Consider the following 18494-nt stretch of genomic DNA (forward strand, 5'->3'; position numbering starts at 1 on the left):
TACCATGAAACAAGGCACGAAATCTGTCGAAGCAAAACGTCCAAGGTTTACGTGTGAAGACGACGTGATAACACATTGGCTGTGAGAATGTAGTGGAGTCATAGAATGCCACATCGCCATCTAATTAGTTTCAATGACGAAATTTATCAAACGGTTTGATGGATATAGAGTCTCCACAAATTCCTCTAATGTACAAATAAATTCTAAATTCCGTAATATTTAAGCATAGATTAGACACACAAACTCTTTTATGAGTCGTAAACAATTCACACAAACTATTTGAAAGGTGTGAGTACTCAATACGTATTGCATAAATCTAAAAAGATTAGAGCTTGCAAAATGTTTAGTGTTCCTAAGAAACAAGCAAAAGAAAATGAGTTTATATGTCCATTTAGATAGAGAACATTAATTTTATGGAAAACTTAAAGAGACCCAGATATTAAAATCCACCAATAATTATTTGGATGGATTGATCGTATCTCTCCTTTTAAGGTAATTATTAAAAGGACTACAATATAATTATTTAAAAGAAATAAAAAAGAAAGAAAATTTATAACAGAAAGAGTAGGCAGAGGCGAGTAAATTAAGGAGTAAGGCAGGCCTTATAGAAGAGTTCAAAAAAGAAAGAAAAAAGAAAAAGAAAAAGAGAGTATGCACTATGCAGTGTTGTTGTTCACATTAAAGTAGGACGTAGCTATTGATATTCTTCTATATCGGCGGAGGAGGAGGAGGAGGAGGAATAAGAGAGCAAGCTGAACTCTCAAGTTTGATTTATTTTATTACTTCCTCCGCACTATATAACATCCATGAAACTACAGCAGATTACATAATTCCGTTCTTTACTATAATTAAAAAGAAAAATCATATATGTGACTATAATAAATACAAAAACAACACATACACCGCACGCACTCTCTCTCTAGATATAGTTAAATCTCGTTTGATATTGTTACGTCTCTGTTTCAGCCTCTGGTATTTTTCTTTTATCTTTCATGTTAGTTTCCCTTCCACTTCAAGAAAATATGCATAACCCTAAACCCTATTCGTGTTGATGGTACGTCATCTTTATATACATTATTTATATGTACGTATAAATTTGTTGATGTGCAGGAGGAGGAGGAGAGATTGATCAAATTGAACAGGATGGCGGAAAATGGAGGAGCGAGTACTCAACTCAAGGGAATCAAGAAAGGAGATAACAATAACAATATTAATAATAATAATAATAGTAACGGTAATGATAATCAGAAAGTGCCATTTTACAAGCTGTTTGCGTTTGCCGACAAGCAAGATGCCGTTTTGATGATCGTTGGAACAATTTCTGCCATTGGTAGCGGCCTCGCTCACCCTTTCATGACTCTTATTTTTGGCCACCTTATCAACTCTTTCGGCTCCTCTGATCGGTCACACGTTGTTCATGAAGTCTCTAAGGTGATCAAACCAGCACTCCTTCATCATCTTTCTCTCTCTCTCTCTCTCTCTCTCTCTCTTTTGTTGGGTTAATTAATTAATTCTATTTTCTGTCATATACCGGATTTATTATTATTATTATTATTACTTTTGTTGGGACTCAATTATTCAATTATATATCACTTGTACATGTGTTAGTATAAACCTCAAGCTCAACTTGCAAGCAAATCTTTGATCTCTTTGTTTACAGGGAAATCTACTGATCTTGCGAGTAGATTTTTCATCAGGAACACAGATATTAATTTTTCTACAATACTTTCTCCAACCCGAATGGAAAAAAAAAAAAAAAATTCATGATCATGTCATGTCGCCCGTCAGTTTTGTCAACAGAAGATGGATGGGTCTATTAGGCAACAACTTTAATTTAATGGCCGACAGGAGCCGTGTGGATTAATAATTAAAGATATCGACAAAACAATATTTCAGCATCTTGGAGAGTTATGAGCCTAAATATATCTATTGTTACCAATAACAATATTAGCTGCGTAAAATTATTTCTTTTCATCTAAGTAAGTTAGATTCACTGTTATCAGGATTTAATCGAAATTACATGTATGATGACTTTCAGGTAGCTGTGAAGTTTTTGTATTTGGCTGCTGGTACAGGAATTGCAGCATTTCTACGTAAGTGCATATGATCTGTTCCTGAAATTATTACTTCAACAGTCGTCTTTTCTTTTTCTTTTTCTTTTTTTAAGAAAATAAAAGTTGAGTTTTTTGTTTTTAAATTTTTTAATTATGCATTCCGAATGAAACTATACATGTTAATGAAAGTCACCATTATATACCACTGCTATTCCTAACCCTTTCAGAATTTTTTCTTTCTTTCTTTTTTCTTTTTTTTTTGGCCAAATGAAACTGTTAACGATAATAGTTGACACAGGGTATTATGCTTGTTCTGTCAGGTTGCGAGTGCTTGATTTTGTGGAAAGCTACTGTAAATAGAAGTTATTTTTTTTTTAATGAAACTTGAAAATGCTTTTAGTAAAATCACCTATTCATCCAAAATGAAACAAAAGAAGGTTTAACTATTGGTTTGATCAATATCAAAAGCACCTGACTAATGCAAAACAATCATTTGCCAGTCTGGAGTACTTAGTAATGGCTTGTTCTAACTCTTTTTTCCCCCTTTTTTTTTTCTTTTCTATGGTTACAAGGCTTGTTATATCTTAAATGAACAGTTTCTAGTGCTGGCTGCTGCATTACTCAAACGAATTTGAAACAAAATGAGGTGTAATATATTCAATTATTTGTATTTGTTCTGCATTATTGCAGAGGTGTCCTGTTGGATGGTGACAGGGGAAAGGCAAGCCACCCGAATTCGAGGCTTGTATTTGAAAACAATATTGAGACAGGACATTGGCTTCTTTGACACTGAAACAACAACTGGAGAAGTCATTGGGAGAATGTCTGGAGATACCATACTCATTCAAGAAGCCATGGGAGAAAAGGTTAATATCTACTTTGTTCATATCTGTTCTTGGTTTTTTCTACACGCTATACATATGAGAGTCCTAATAGAATTTTCTTTTTTTTTTAATACGTACGACAGGTAGGGAAATTCATACAGCTCATGTCAACGTTTTTTGGTGGGTTTGTAGTTGCCCTTGCAAGAGGATGGTTTCTGGCTTTAGTTCTGCTTGCATGCCTTCCTGCTATAGTCATAGCTGGTGGATCCATGGCATTGATTATGTCAAAAATGTCAAGCCGCGGGCAAATTGCTTATTCAGAAGCAGGGACTGTAGTCGAGCAAACAGTTAGCGGGATTAGAACAGTAAGAAACAAGGATCAATCTTTTAAAAATCATCACACATTTATGTAATGCTAACTGCCTACTTGTTTTTTTTTTTTTTTTAATTAACTTATCATTACTCCTTTAACTATACAAGGTTTCATCCTTTACTGGGGAGAAACAAGCAATAGAAAAGTATAACAACAAGCTTCAAGTTGCATACAGAGCTGCTGTTCAACAAGGGATGGTCTCAGGCATTGGACTTGGTGTACTTATGCTTACCGTCATTGGAACTTATGGACTTGCCGTATGGTATGGTTCAAAATTGATCATAGAGAAAGGATATAATGGTGGAACAGTCATCAATGTTATAATGGCAATCATGACGGGTGGAATGTAGGTGTATCATAACTTTTGATTTTGTAAGTGTGTGCTATAGGTAGCGACTACACACAATCTCAATGTTTGTTGTGGAATTTTGAATAGGTCATTGGGTCAGACATCTCCATGTCTGAATGCATTTGCGGGAGGGCAAGCTGCGGCATATAAGATGTTTGAGACAATCAAACGCAAGCCAAAGATCGATCCCTATGACACTAGTGGGATCACATTGGAAAAAATTGAGGGTGAGATTGAGCTCAGAGATGTTTATTTTCGGTATCCTGCCAGACCAGAAGTGCAGATCTTTGCAGGATTCTCATTGCATGTTCCCAGCGGCACCACAGCAGCTTTAGTTGGGCAAAGTGGGAGCGGGAAGTCAACAGTCATCAGCCTAGTAGAGAGGTTCTATGATCCTGATGCTGGTGAAGTACTTATAGATGGTATTGATATAAAGAAGTTACAGCTCAAATGGATACGGGAGAAGATTGGGCTAGTTAGTCAGGAACCTATCTTGTTTGCAACTTCTTTAAGGGAGAATATAGCTTACGGGAAAGAAAATGCAACTGATCAGGAGATTAGAACAGCAATTGAGCTTGCTAATGCCGCAAAATTTATTGACAAGCTTCCGAAGGTAATCCCATTTTCTTTCGGTGAAAACAACAATTTTCGTTTTTTTTTTCCCCTTGTAAAAACTGTTCTCCTAGTGCATTTAGCATACAGCTATATTGATCATTGCTCTTTCTCTTTATCAAGTAATTGAGATGACAGCATATGTTTGCAGGGGCTTGACACAATGGCTGGTGAGCATGGAACTCAACTATCTGGTGGACAAAAGCAAAGAATTGCAATTGCAAGGGCCATTCTAAAGAACCCCAAAATTCTTCTTCTGGATGAAGCAACAAGTGCCCTGGATGCTGAGTCTGAACGCATTGTCCAAGATGCATTAGTGAAAATTATGACAAGTCGTACAACTGTGGTTGTTGCACATCGTTTGACAACTATCAGGAATGCCGACTTGATTGCCGTTGTGCATCAGGGGAAAATTGTGGAGAAAGGTAGCACTAGCACCACTAAACTACCCTGTCATTTTGAAACTTCCGAAAATTGTTTTTCTGGCTTTAAAATTTTCAAATTTCAGGAACTCATGATGAGTTGATCAAAGATCCAGAAGGGCCGTACACCCAGCTAGTTCGCTTGCAAGAAGGATCTAAAGAAGCTGAAGATGCCCTTGCCACTGATGCGGATAAATTAGATTCAAGTTTTGACATTCTAGATAAGGCCATGACAAGGTCTGGAAGCCGTGGAGAAAGTATGAGGAGATCAATAAGCAGACATTCATCAGGTAGCCGCCATTCCTTTGGTTTTACCTATGGTGTTCCTGGTCCCATTAATGTTTTCGAGACTGAAGAAGGAGGCCAGGGGGGAGCAGAAAGAACCCCATTGATGATTGAGAAGCGACAGAAACTTTCCATGAGAAGACTGGCCTACTTGAACAAACCTGAGTTTCCAGTATTGCTGATTGGATCAATTGCTGCTGGGATACATGGTGTAATCTTTCCTATATTTGGTCTCCTACTCTCATCATCCATTAGAATGTTCTTTGAACCAGAAGACAAGCTACGAAAAGATTCCAGGTTTTGGGCACTCATCTATCTGGTTTTGGGTATTATTAATTTAATTGCTGTGCCATTCCAGAATTACTTCTTTGGAGTTGCTGGAGGTAAACTGATAAGACGAATTCGATCCTTGACATTTGAGAAAGTTGTGCACCAAGAAATCAGTTGGTTTGATGATCCAGCAAATTCCAGGTTAGTTTATTGATAGTAAATTTTACATGCTTCAGAACTATGCTTCTCTAACCGTGGTTTCTATTTTCCAGTGGTTCAGTTGGTGCTAGGTTATCAACTGATGCTTCTACTATCCGAAGTCTCGTCGGTGATTCCTTGGCCCTAGTAGTCCAGAACATAGCAACAATTGCAGCAGGGCTAATCATAGCTTTTACTGCAAACTGGATATTGGCTTTTGTTATCTTAGCAGTATCACCTTTGATGTTAGTTCAAGGATACACTCAAACAAAATTCATGAAAGGCTTCAGCGCAGACGCAAAGGTTAGTCATGATCATAGTGTTCTGTATCCTCTATAGCAATATCTTTTGCCTGGATATATGCCTATAATGTTGTTGATTTTCGTAGCTGATGTATGAAGAAGCAAGTCAAGTCGCTAACGACGCTGTTGGCAGCATTAGAACTGTTGCCTCGTTCTGTTCAGAGGAGAAGGTGATGGACTTGTATGAAAAGAAATGCGAAGGCCCCTTGAAAAACGGAGTTCGCCGAGGAATTTTAAGTGGTGCAGGCTTTGGTTTCTCTTTCCTTGTACTATATTGCACAAATGCATTCTGCTTCTACATTGGATCCGTACTTGTGGAGCATGGAAAAGCAACATTCGGACAAGTTTTCAAGGTAAAGTCTCAGTAATTTGTTATTTTATTCTTGGAGTCTTGAGAATTCTTTAGTTCTGATCTGGACTTGAATGGCTTTGCAGGTTTTCTTTGCATTGACAATTTCAGCTCTTGGTGTCTCCCAAACCAGTGCCATGGCACCAGACACAACCAAAGCTAAGGATTCAGCTGCTTCGATATTTGAAATTCTTGATAGCAAGCCTAAAATTGACTCGAGCAAGGATGAGGGCATGACGCTATCAAGTGTGGGTGGTGCTATTGAATTGCGATGTGTCAGTTTCAAATATCCAACGCGACCAGATGTTCACATTTTTAGAAATTTATGCTTGAGCATCCCATCTGGAAAGGTATGGTACTCAGCCTTGCACTGATAGGGCTTAGGGTTAAACTAAAACTGATTTTTATTAATTGAATCAAAAGCAAAAATAATTCTGACCTACAATTTGAGAGGTAGGTCAATCATTCTCAAAACTACTAATTACTCCTAATATCTGACAAAACTCAACATAAATAAATAGTTTTTTAATCTCTTATTTATACCTAAAATTATTAAACTGTCCATGCTCCTTTATACTTGCACCTAACATAAGTTTTCATTTGTTTAACATACACATATTTCTTTTCCCGGTTTCCATATTAGGAGTCATTTCTTAGCTTTTGATATTCTTAGTGCAGACTGTTGCTCTTGTTGGAGAGAGTGGTAGTGGAAAATCAACCGTCATTGCCCTTATAGAGAGATTCTATGATCCTGATTCTGGTCATGTACTTCTAGATAATATTGAATTACCGAAGTTCAAACTAAGTTGGTTGAGGCAACAGATGGGTTTGGTCAGCCAAGAGCCGGTACTCTTCAATGAAACCATCCGAACCAACATAGCCTATGGCAAACAAGGAGGAGCTACCGAAGAGGAGATCATTGCGGCTACAGAAGCATCAAATGCACACAACTTCATAAGTGCATTGCCACATGGCTACGACACCAATGTTGGGGAACGAGGAGTGCAGCTATCCGGTGGGCAGAAGCAGAGAATTGCCATAGCAAGAGCTGTATTAAAGAACCCAAAAATTCTTTTGCTTGATGAGGCAACAAGTGCACTAGATGCAGAATCAGAGCGTGTAGTACAAGATGCATTGGAGAGAGTGATGGTTAACAGGACAACTGTGGTTGTAGCTCACCGCCTGACCACTATAAAAAATGCTGATATAATAGCTGTAGTGAAGAATGGTGTGATTGCAGAGCAGGGAAGCCATGATGCACTGATGAAAATCACTGATGGGGCTTATGCTTCCTTGGTAGCTCTCCATGTGAGCTCATCATAAGGAGAAGCAGAGTGCGTTATCAATAGTTGAACACATGACTTCATCTGTCCTGGGGCCATCTCCGTGGAACTGAAATTTTTGTCAGCAGCAGTTTATTTTTGCCACACCTATTTACCTAGCTTTAAAAGTAGGAACTTACTTACACTTTACCAATTTCAAGAAGGGAATTTGAGAACTTTGACATTGTATGAATTTCCATTAAAAATTTTGAGCAATTACACATGTAAGTAATCCTTCAGAATTTTTATTTGTTAGTTTTCCTTTCTTTGCATCAGATAAGCAGATGTATACAATTAGTACTATCTTTTTTTTTTCTTTTTTTCCTCCCTTTTGAGCGGCTTGGAAGGACATATAGGCGGCACCTTTTAACTTTCAAGAATATGCACAGCAAACAAACTTCTGGCAAGTAGTAGTCAATACTTGGTGCTGCCCTCATATACGCAATATTGCAACCACAGCTTCTTCACTGAGATATCAGTATAGCCATGTTTACTTTTTTAAGTTCCAGCAACTTTCCTTTGATTCCATGCACGCGTACATTTGTCCCCTTGAAGTCACAAGCACATTTTTTACATTAACGTAACATGCAAGATCCTTCGTTCTATTTTTTTTTTTTTTTTTATAATTTTTCAGGGGTAATATATCTTTATAATTTTTTATTTGGACAAACTGAAGTGGTAATTGGATCCTCCTGCTTTAATAAAAATTAACAATTATTCTTGACACACAACGAATGGACAATATAGTTTTGTTTAGATATAGCGTACTAAATATGGCATTCTGGCATAAGCTTGTACAAATTAAAAAAAAAAAAAAGAGAGAGAGCGCAAGAGTAGGGATTCTGAAAAAATTCAACATTTAGAACACATCCCTGCAATAAATCAAAGAAAGCACTGCAGATCTTACGAGAACAAGTAACATTTACTTGTCATATCATACATTTACCGAAGCATAACCTCTGTAACTTGTAGCTGCATCTCACAATATTTTCATGCTCCATCTCTCTTTCTGGTATTTTTATTCTTTTTATTGTTACATTTATGGTAACATGAAATATTAGCATCCGGTTCTTATTTACTTATATTTCAGTCCTTGAGACTATTAACTAATAACAACAACTCTCGATGATGTTTTAGTGATTGCAAATGAACAAATAACAGGAAATTAATATTCAGAAGGAGAGGTAATGGAGGAAAAAAGAAAGAAATTAATGGAGAAAAAGCAGGAGATGGGAAGAAAGAGGCTGAGGCTGTTCAAAAGGTGGCATATCATAAGCTGTTTACATCTGCTGACAAACAGGATATCGTTTTGATGAAGCTGGGATCATTAGGTGCCATGGACTCTTATTTCGGCCCCCTTGTTGAATCATTTGGCTCCAGTGATCCTTCCCATGTTGTAAATGAAGTTCCAAAGGTGACAAAACCATAATTCTTGACGTGCAGCCTTATATTTCTCTAGTTCCTTTGGTTTTGTTATGCTGATATCATTGAATGATTTTTAGGCATCTTTGACGTTTGTATATTTTGGCTATTGGCACCGGCATTGCCTAATTTCTTCGTAAGTAACATAAGATTTTGCTCTGCAATATTGCGGAGGTGTGCTGTTGGACGATCACAGGGTAACGGCAGTCTGCCAGAATCCGTGGCTTGTACTTGAAAACAATTTTGAGGCAGGACGCTGTCTTTTTTGATACGGAAACATCTATAGGAGCGATCATCTGGAGATACAACCTCCTTCCAGAAGCCGCGAGGAAAAGTAAATTTTTTTTCTCACTTTTTGCTATCTTTTGTGACTTTGTGCTAGGTTCTGTTCTTGTGAATTTTTATCCTCTAATGTGTTGCCAAATACATGTTAGCTATTAGTATTCGGACGCATGTATACACATCTTTGGCGGCTTTATAGTTGCCTTCTCAAGACGATGGCTGCATGCCTTCCGGCTATAGTTATTGCTGGTGGAATCACGGCAACGGTCGTGGCAAAACTGTCATGCCGGGGACAAATTGCTTATGCAGAAGCAGAAATGTTGTTGAGTACACAGTTGGAGCCGTTAGAAGAGTAAGGCATGAATATCTATCTTTTATAACTCCAAATAAATTTATGAGCTTCTCCCTTAAGCAGCTGGCTTGCTTGATTACAAGGTAGCGTCCTTCACTGGGGAGAAGCAAGCAGTAAACAGATATGATAACAAGCCTAAAAGTTGCTGAGGACTAGCCTCTGGCCTAGGAATTGGTACTCTTTTGCTTATTGTCTTCAGCACTTATGGACTAGCCATATGGTGACTTTCCATATTGATCATAAAGAAAGGATATAGCGCTGGAATAGTCATCAATATTATTATGGCAGTTATGACTGATGGAATATGAGTTCTTATGACCATTCTGCAATACCACGCTATATCTTGTTAAAACAGGCACTCAAATTTGCTGTGGTATGATGGAGTATGCCACTAGGTCAGATATCGCTGAATGTGAATGCATTTGCAGCAGGGCAAGCTGCAGCATGTAAGATGTTTGAGACAATTGAACGCATACCAAAAATCAATCCCTATGACAATAGTGGGAAAAGAATTGCAAAAAGTTGAGGGGCAAATCGAATTTAAAGATGTTTATTTCAGATATCTTGCCAGACCAAACGTATAGATCTTTGCAGGATTCCTACTGCATGTTCCAAGCGGCACAATAGTAGCTTTAGTTGGGCAAAGTGGAAGTGGGAAGTCTACAGTCATCCACCTGGTAGAGAGTTTCAGATTCTATGCTTCTGAAGCAGAACAAGTGTTAATAGATGGTGTTAATATAAATCAGCTCAGATGGTTTAAGGAGAAGATTGGCCTAGTCAGTAAGGAACCTATTTTTCTTTTTTGCGACTTCAATGAAGGACAATATATACCATATGGCAAGCAAAATGCAAGTGATGAACATATTAGACCAGCAGTTCAGCTTGCTAATGCTGAAAAATCTATTGACAAGCTGCCCTTGGTAAATCCATTTTCTTACAGACTCAAAACTACTCCTGTTTTTCTTGTAAAAGCAAGTTATCTGCTACATTCGCCACTGCACATCTTCCGTTCACCATCAGTTAGCTAAAAAATTTCTTTTTATTCATTACGAAATCAGGTTAGTATTTGTAGCTACCAGGGTCTTGATACAGTGGTGGGTGAGCATGGAACTCAATTATCTGGAGCAGAAAAGCAGAGACTTGCAATTGCAAGGGCCATCTTAAAGAACCCAAAAATTCCTCTTCTGATGAAGCAACAAATGCCGTGGATGCTGAATCTGAACGCATTGTCCAAGCTGCAATGGTGAAACTTGTGACAAATCAGACGGTTGTGATTGTTGCAAATTGCTTGATAACTATCAGGAATGCTGACTGTATAATGGTGGTGAGTAAAGGAAAAATTGTGGAGAAAGGCTGCAATGCTAGACCTGCTGTTCTCGTTTTACCACTTTCAAGAACTACTTTCGAGGCTGTGATACTTAAAAGGTGAATTTTAGGCACACATGACGAACTGATCGAAGATCCAGAGGGGGCTTACAGTCAGCTTGTTTGCCTGCAAGAAGGAGCTAAAGAAGCTCAAGATAAGTCACTTGGAGTCAAGCACATTCTATGAGAAGATCAGCAAGCTCAGGTTCATCGGGTTGGCAGATCTCCTTCGGTTAAAGTCAAGCACATTCTTCGAGGTTTTCCAGGTCCCATTTGTGTTTATGAAACTGCAGAGCGAAGTGAGGACAGAACTGAAAAAGATCCAACGGAGATTGAAAAGAGAGAGAAGGTTTCGGTCACCAGACTGGCCAACGTGAACAGATCTGAGGTTCCAATTTTATTGATTGAATCAATCGCTGCAGTGATAGTCTTTCCCATATTTGGTCTCTTACTCTCAACATCCATTAATATGTTCCAAAAACCAGCAAAAGAGCTGGAGAATGATCCCAAGTTTTGGGCAATTTTGTATGTAGGTTTGGGTTTGAGTAGTCTATTCATTTTACCTACTCAGAATTAACCTCTTTGGAATTGCTGGTGGTAAGCTCATAGAAGGGACTCGATCCTCGACTTTTACCAAGACAGTGCACCAGGAAATCAGTTAGCTTGATGATCCTGCATATTCAAGGTGAGTTATACCAGTTGTAAATTTATCATAGTTGGAAAAAACATTTTCTTACCTTTGATTTCTACTTTGCTATTGTCAGTGGTGCAGTTGGTGCAAGGTTATCAACAGATGCTTCTGCAGTTCGAAGTGTCGTTGGTGATGCCTTGGGCCTAATTATCCAAAACATAGCAATAATTGCAGCGGGGCTAGTCATAGCCTTCACAGTTTGGAAGCTAGCTTTTATAACTTTAGCAGTACCATCATTGACGATAGCGGAAGGATACCTTAAAAAAAAAAAAGAATTATGAAAGGCTTCAGTGGAGATGCAAAGGTCAGTGCTTTCATAGTTTTTCTGCGTCTATATAATCGGGGAATTATCTAGGTATATGCTCGTATTGCTATGGACGTGTGAAGCAGATGTATGAAGAAGCAAGTCAAGCTGCTAATGATGCAGTTGGCAGCATTAGAATTGTTGCCTTCTATTGAATCGAAATGAAGGTGCCAGAATTGTACCAAAAGAGATGGTAATGACCCATGAAAAATGGACTAAAACTAGGAATGGTTAATTCGGTGGAGGATTTGGCTTCTCTTATTTGAATTTGATAGCATTAATGCATTCTGCTTTTTCATTGGGTCAAAACTTGTGGAACATGGAGATGCAACATTCGGGGAAGTATTCAAGGTAATACCTAAGTTAATTTGTTACTTTGTTCGAGCTCAACAAAGGTTTTTTTTTTTTTAAAATTTTAATTTTAGTTTTTATCTGAATTTGGATGGTTTTGAAGGTTTTCTTTGCATTTACAATTTCAGCTTTTGGTGTCTCGAATCCACGGCCGTGGCTCCAAACGCCGACAAAGCCAAGGGTTCCGCAGCTTCAATATTTGAAATTCTTGAAAGCAAGCCTAAAATTGCTGGAGCAGCAAGGATGGCATGACACTATCAACCGTACGTGGAGATATTGTATTCGAACATGTCAGCTTCTGGCATTAAAGAAGGCCAGATGTTCAAAATTTCCAAGACTTGTGCTTGACCATCGCCTGTGGCTGTATTCCAAACCAGACAAATTGGTCACTTTGTTTGCATATGGTTGAATTTCAAATAATTCGAAATTTTTTGCAGACTGTTGCTCTTGTTGGAGAGAATGGTAATGGAAAATCAACTGTCATCAGCCTTGCAGAGAGATTTTACAATCCTGAACAGGTCATCTATTCTTGGATAATGTCGAATTATCGAAGTTCAAACTAAGTTAAGGCAACAGATGGAGCTGGTCGGCCGAGAGCCAATACTCTTCAATGAAACCATCCGAACAAACATAGCCTACGGCATGCAAGGAGAAGCCACTGAAGACGAGATCATTGCAGCAACAAAAGCATCAAATGCACAAACTTCATAGCTTCATTGCCACAAGGCTCTGATTTAAATGTAGGGGAACGAGGACTGCAACTCTCTGGTGGGCTGAAGCAGAGAATTGCCAGGACAAGGGCTAGAGTAAAGATCCAAAAATTATTTTGCGTGATGAAGCGACAAGTGCACTAGATGCAGAATCAGAACCTGGGTAGTTCAAGATGCATTAGACAGAGCGATGGTTAACAGAACTACTGTGGTTGTGGCTCACCGCCTTACCACTATAAAAATGCTGACATAATATCTGTAGTGAAGAATGGTGTGATTGAAGAAAAGGGAAGACATGATGCGCTGATGAAAATAACCGACGGGACTTACGCTTCCTTGACAGCTCTTCACATGAGCTCATAATGAGCAGAAAAGCATGTGGCTTCCCCAAATTAATGTTTTCAGATTTGTACCATACAACACTGGATGACTGTCATAAGAGAAACCAACAGTTTATAGAGATTCTAGTTGTGTTTTAACTTGCTATGCAAATTGCATTTGGGGAGGTACTTGCTCTAATGACTAGCACAGCACCCACGGGCTAAGTCTCCATATTATCCAGAGATTGAGTTTTTTTAATATTTAGTTTTTTTTTTTTTAAATTGTAAGAACTAGTAGTTGATTAGATATTCAGTTAACTGATAACAAGATTTGTTGGTTTGAAGTTTTTAATGGGGAATTTAAAGGTTTAAGCGTACAAGTTCTAAGGTATGCTAGGTTTTAACTAGGAAGCCCAATGCGGCTAGGAAAAAACAGATTTAGACCAAACACATCACAGAACCATGCAAGCAATAAACTTGACATTGAAGGTGGTAGAATTCTTAGCATCCGATAAATAACAAAAAAATAAAGCAAAAAATTGTGGTCTTCATGATATCCTGCTATATAGAAGTGGGTCATGCAATGGAATGATCATGAGACTAATAATTTCAGCCTCTTATAAGAAGCTACTTCGTTCAGTTTTCATGGACTGGGTACATGCATTATATAACTTGATGGAGCCTTAATCTTCTGAACTAATGTGATTGTTGTCCTTGAGAATTAATAAAATAATACAAACACTTGAAATTATAAGTGGTCATAGTAACAAACAAAGGCATGTGAATGAAAAATGAGACAGACGATCAATGGCAAAATCAATTGCAAACACAAAAGTTCCTTTATAATTATGGTTCTCTTAAAAAACAAAGATGTCTTTTTCCAACTGGATTACCAGATGAACACTTGATCAGGACTAGTAAGCTTCATCAGCCACATTACTCACAGGAATCCTCTGACGCTTCTCTACATATGCTGATGGGAACCACCCTGCTTTACCTTTGCATTCTCCTTCTGACCATCCTGATGGGCTCACCTGAGAATGCGTATGAAGAGTTAAATACAGAAGAAACAAATAAAAATGGACCAAAGCTAAGCAATTGAGAATCAAAGATTCCATACCCAATTTCTCATCCTCTCCATTATTAGCATCTAAACCAAGCATTCAATTGACCCATATAGATTTTACAGCATGGAGGCACATAAGGAAGAAAATAGGCAAAAGTTGATTACGAAAAATGCATCTAATAATTGACAGACAAGAATCTCGACGCAGAACAACTCACAAAAACCTTAAAAAGTCTTTTAACAGTTTCTTCAGCAAAAGTTTTCTCTCGCCTGATGAGCATCTAAACAGGTATTTTCTACTTGCCAGCGCTAGAAAAGGAAAAACTTGTAAACTCCTAAAGAAAGGGAGAGAAAAAATTGATTGTGAATAGTTAGATAATTTTAAACCAAAAAGGCAAAAGAAGACAAACAAGGACCTAAAATAACAGTGTTCAGAATGCATGCTCAGGCATGAGCAATGTCACATAAACATCCCATAAACATGTGTGATTATAAATTTCTTTTGTCCTGCTCTGAGCGTGAGCAACATTTGATTTCTTACACCTTGAATCTACCAATCCATCAAAATGTAATCAAGCCATTTGTCTCAAGAAGGAAATATAACAAACCTTTCGCACGACAACATAGTCCCCGACTCCCAAGCTCAGTTCCTTCTCAGATGCAGCAGTGAAAGGATGAATTGCCTGCAAAAGGAGAACAAAAATATTAAGAGAGTCAGTCCTCTCTCAGGGTGTACGAGAGTAAGAATGCTCACGAATCATGATGTGTTAAGAATATAATCAGCCAATCACTCAGCTTCATCATCTCAAGTGTTATGAATTAGACTTATGAGTGAACCACTCATAAGTGTATTCTAGAACATTATGTGCAATTTGATATGGACATTGTTCAAACTCATTATTTAAGTATAGTTTAGGTTAAGCAGAACATTTTCATCTGAAAGCAATTTAGGAGCATACCCTTAAAGAAGGAAAGAAACTTACTTCTGCCAAGAAATACACTGCTTTCTGTGAGGAATTCTCTGATGGAATCACAGGAGGAGCAGACTCTTTGCGCTGCTTCTCTGAGACCATCTAACAAAAGTAGCATGCCCAAAAATAAGCTAATGTTGTATAAATGGAATTCAAGTTTTCCTACTGGAACGTGTGAAACCTGCAACTAACCTCAGCTTCAACATCACCAAGAATAGCAGCAATTCTTAAATGGTAGTTCTTTTCTCCTTCAACCTTTAAAAGCATAAGCTCTATCAAACTCAAAAGCTGATATGCTTCAACACTAAAACTTAAACGCCAAAAAGCAGGTTTGAACGTACCATTGCTACAAGCCTCTGAAAAGTCAGTCTATGTTGCTGTGCTTCAACAGCAGCCAGTGCAGCAGCAGCTTCTTTACCTAAAATCTTCATGTTTGCTTTGAGTTCTTGCATTCTTGCTTCAGCTGCATGAAGCTTTGCAACATTTTCAGGATTTGGAGCTTCTCTTACTCGTTGTTGTCTTTTAGAAACCTCGACTGCCTGTTTGCTTTTAGTATTCAACACGAATTATGAGTTTACAAAGCAATAAGAATTGAAAGCATGAAGCGAGGATTTCAGGCAAAATAATTGTCAGTTATAACATAGAATTGACACACAAAATGCCCATCTTTTATTACCTGTGTCTCTGCTTCCTGTCTCATTCGACTATAACGTTGAGCAAGATGACGAGCATCTTCCAAAGGAGCTCCAGTTATCATGGCTCTCAAGGGATCCAAAACCTGAAAACATAGAATACATTAAATTCAAGTTTTTATCACATATGTATAAGTGTGACGCATTGTTTTACTTATTATGAGACTTTAAAGATCTGCAATAAAAACAAAATTCAGTTCTTTCTTCCTTGTATAGTCCACAGAGAAGTAGGCAGCTTTCACCTGTTATTGCTTTCACGAAAATAACAGTGTCTGTCCCTAATAAACTACTTTGGTTAGCAGTCATCTCACCTGGATTTTTGGTATATGAACTTAATCACAGACAATATCATGATATGATAGTCTTTACCTAACATGAATCTGCATAACTTTAAATAGAATTTAACCTGTGAGGATAGCAGTCTATTGAAATCTTCTTGCTCTTTTTCTACATGTTTGCGAGCATCGCCATATATGGCTGCAGCCTTCGGAAGAATAATTTCATTGACGTTTTGATTGTTCTCAGCTCCATATCTACAGCAGTCCTCAGACAATTTGGTTCCTGACCATCATTAAGTTTGCAAATATTAGTGAGAATTTTTTAATCAATGATACTAATGCTATCACAGCCAACTACATGGTAATCACATTCCACTTGACTGTGAGAAATGAATTTTCACCTGCTTCAATATGCTTGTACCCTATGGCAGTAAATACTTCTGCTACTTTAACAAGATCCCTCTGAAAGTCCTGAAAGGAGTACAGAAACATTTAGAAAAGCAATTTAACATATATAAGAAGTTTGCACAGTGAAGAACAATATTAAATCAGATCCAACATTTTTGAAAGACAGCATAAGTAGATCCAAAAAATATTGCAGGAAAACAGTATAACAAAGCAAACTCACAATCAAATATCAATCCAATGCCATACGCAGAACCAAACAAAAGAGATCGGGAGAATAAACAACAAAAACATCCATACCTTAGTTCCACGAGTGGACCGGTAAAGTTTCTCCAATTGTTGATGTCTTTGCATCTCAACCTCATCAATAACCATAACATCTGAGCGTTCATAACCACTGGCACTAAATTGCTTTATAACAGCCTGAAATGAAAACGTATTGAACTCATTTAATATGTCATCTATCTTTATGGCAATGCACAGCTGCAGCTGACAAAATGACATTCATGTTCAGCTCCAAATTTGCTCAAAGTGACCCAAAAAAAAAAAAAAAAGAAATTCAATTTTGCTAACCTTTTCAATAAAATTAAATGCTATAAACCAAATAAGAATTTCAAGATATTTCTGTGTTTTTGGACTTATGTATTGATTTAACATAAGTATCATGCTACTGTTGACCATTTTCGAAGCACATTAAATTGAAGTTATTATTTTTCTATTCTTGAAATTTCCTAGCAGCCAAAGAAAACACTAGCCATATTCCAATATACAGGTGAGAATTTAGAGTCACCTGTTGTTGCTTAGCAACTTGTTCTTTGAGCTTGCTGGCCTGTCTTCTCAAAGACTCCATTTGGATTGTCGCTGTTAACACTCTCTCTCAGTGATCCCCTTTCAAGCGAACGGAGAATTTTGGCACTTTTGGATTTTGGTTTTGAAGAGGTGGGTCAGATCTGACAGCTGCCTCACAATTCTGAATTGTTAAACTCTCTATCTAATATCCGTTATCGATTGTTATTTTCTGTCTACACCACTCCATCTTTCTCAGCTCCAACTGAAGCTTCTTGTGAACTGTGTTTTTGTCTTCGAAATCTTTTCTCCCTCGAAACTTACAGGAGAAAACCCTACTTTTCACATATTTTACAAATAAATACATAAATTTATCCATCATCTCAATTTGGTCTCTTTTCTTTTATTCTTCCAACCCCATTAGACATACCTAAACAGATTATATAACACGAATTTATCATCTTACCGAGGATTTTTTTTTTTTTTTTTTTTTGAAAAGATCTTACCGAGGATTTAATATGAAGGAGTCCCCGAAGTTTTATATTGCAACAAAATTCCAATTATGATTCATGAAGGACTCAATTGATAGACATGATAAATATTTAAAAATATTTGTAATTTATAAAAATTTACAAGAATTTTTAAGTAATTTCTCTTTTGCCCCTTTGTAGTTTTTGTATCGGGTCAAGGATGATTTTGTACTGTAGCAATTTTTGGCACCCTCAACATTTTTATTAAAAGCTCTTTTCAATAAAAATTACTTAAATGATTAGATTAATTAATTTTTTTAATAGAAATTCAATTAAATATTTAACCAAAATCTTATTTTACTTTTTTTAGCCCATTCCATCTCATAATTTATATTTTGAAGTTAATTAAAAAATAATTAATTTTAAGGAACTTATGAGAGTATAGGATTATGAAGATTAAAGCTATATAATAAGAAGAAAATAATTTAAAGATTTTTATGTATTTTATAAATAAAAACTTAAAAGAAATATTATGTTTAGAGCAAAAATTTATGGCAATATAGTTGATTTTGATACATAACTAATATTTTACAAATTAAACTAGGTATTTAAAGAAATAAAATTTAAAAAAGAGTGTTATAAAGATTTTAGAGGCCCATTGTAGCCCAC

General features: G+C 37.1%; 2 protein-coding genes and 1 pseudogene across 2 annotated transcripts; 2 read left to right on the top strand and 1 right to left on the bottom strand.

Annotated features, from left to right (window-relative positions):
• Window positions 1–868: 868 nt before the first annotated feature.
• LOC18053179 (ABC transporter B family member 9) lies at window positions 869–7927 on the top strand. The gene is made up of 13 exons (XM_006449541.2): window positions 869–972; window positions 1111–1431; window positions 2039–2093; window positions 2745–2920; window positions 3022–3243; window positions 3359–3597; window positions 3688–4213; window positions 4364–4637; window positions 4721–5390; window positions 5462–5690; window positions 5776–6042; window positions 6125–6388; window positions 6717–7927. The coding sequence occupies exons 2-13, from the start codon at window positions 1144–1146 to the stop codon at window positions 7359–7361; spliced, it is 3855 nt and encodes a 1284-aa protein (XP_006449604.1). The 5' UTR covers window positions 869–972; window positions 1111–1143; the 3' UTR covers window positions 7362–7927.
• A 206-nt stretch (window positions 7928–8133) lies between these two features.
• On the top strand, window positions 8134–13221 carry LOC112101073 (annotated as a pseudogene).
• A 446-nt stretch (window positions 13222–13667) lies between these two features.
• LOC112101208 (SH3 domain-containing protein 3) lies at window positions 13668–17673 on the bottom strand. Its single transcript, XM_024192024.1, has 10 exons — window positions 17360–17673; window positions 16870–16992; window positions 16566–16635; window positions 16293–16447; window positions 15871–15972; window positions 15536–15733; window positions 15387–15449; window positions 15207–15296; window positions 14832–14906; window positions 13668–14191 (listed from the first exon to the last, which is right to left on the bottom strand). The coding sequence occupies exons 1-10, from the start codon at window positions 17417–17419 to the stop codon at window positions 14072–14074; spliced, it is 1056 nt and encodes a 351-aa protein (XP_024047792.1). The 5' UTR covers window positions 17420–17673; the 3' UTR covers window positions 13668–14071.
• Window positions 17674–18494: the final 821 nt, after the last annotated feature.

This window comes from Citrus clementina, unplaced genomic scaffold, assembly GCF_000493195.1.
Source record: "Citrus clementina cultivar Clemenules unplaced genomic scaffold, Citrus_clementina_v1.0 scaffold_2, whole genome shotgun sequence".
Lineage (NCBI taxonomy): Eukaryota > Viridiplantae > Streptophyta > Magnoliopsida > Sapindales > Rutaceae > Citrus > Citrus x clementina.

Excerpts from the sequence above, each read along its gene's own strand:
- LOC18053179 (XM_006449541.2), top strand. The coding sequence starts at position 1,144 with ATGGCGGAAAATGGAGGAGCGAGTACTCAACTCAAGGGAATCAAGAAA. Across the intron at positions 1,432-2,038 it reads TTGTTCATGAAGTCTCTAAG|GTAGCTGTGAAGTTTTTGTA; the intron begins GTGATCAAACCA and ends GATGACTTTCAG. Across the intron at positions 6,389-6,716 it reads TGAGCATCCCATCTGGAAAG|ACTGTTGCTCTTGTTGGAGA; the intron begins GTATGGTACTCA and ends TTCTTAGTGCAG.
- LOC112101208 (XM_024192024.1), bottom strand. The coding sequence starts at position 17,419 with ATGGAGTCTTTGAGAAGACAGGCCAGCAAGCTCAAAGAACAAGTTGCT. Across the intron at positions 15,297-15,386 it reads TTGGTGATGTTGAAGCTGAG|ATGGTCTCAGAGAAGCAGCG; the intron begins GTTAGTTGCAGG and ends TACTTTTGTTAG. Across the intron at positions 14,192-14,831 it reads ACTATGTTGTCGTGCGAAAG|GTGAGCCCATCAGGATGGTC; the intron begins GTTTGTTATATT and ends ACGCATTCTCAG.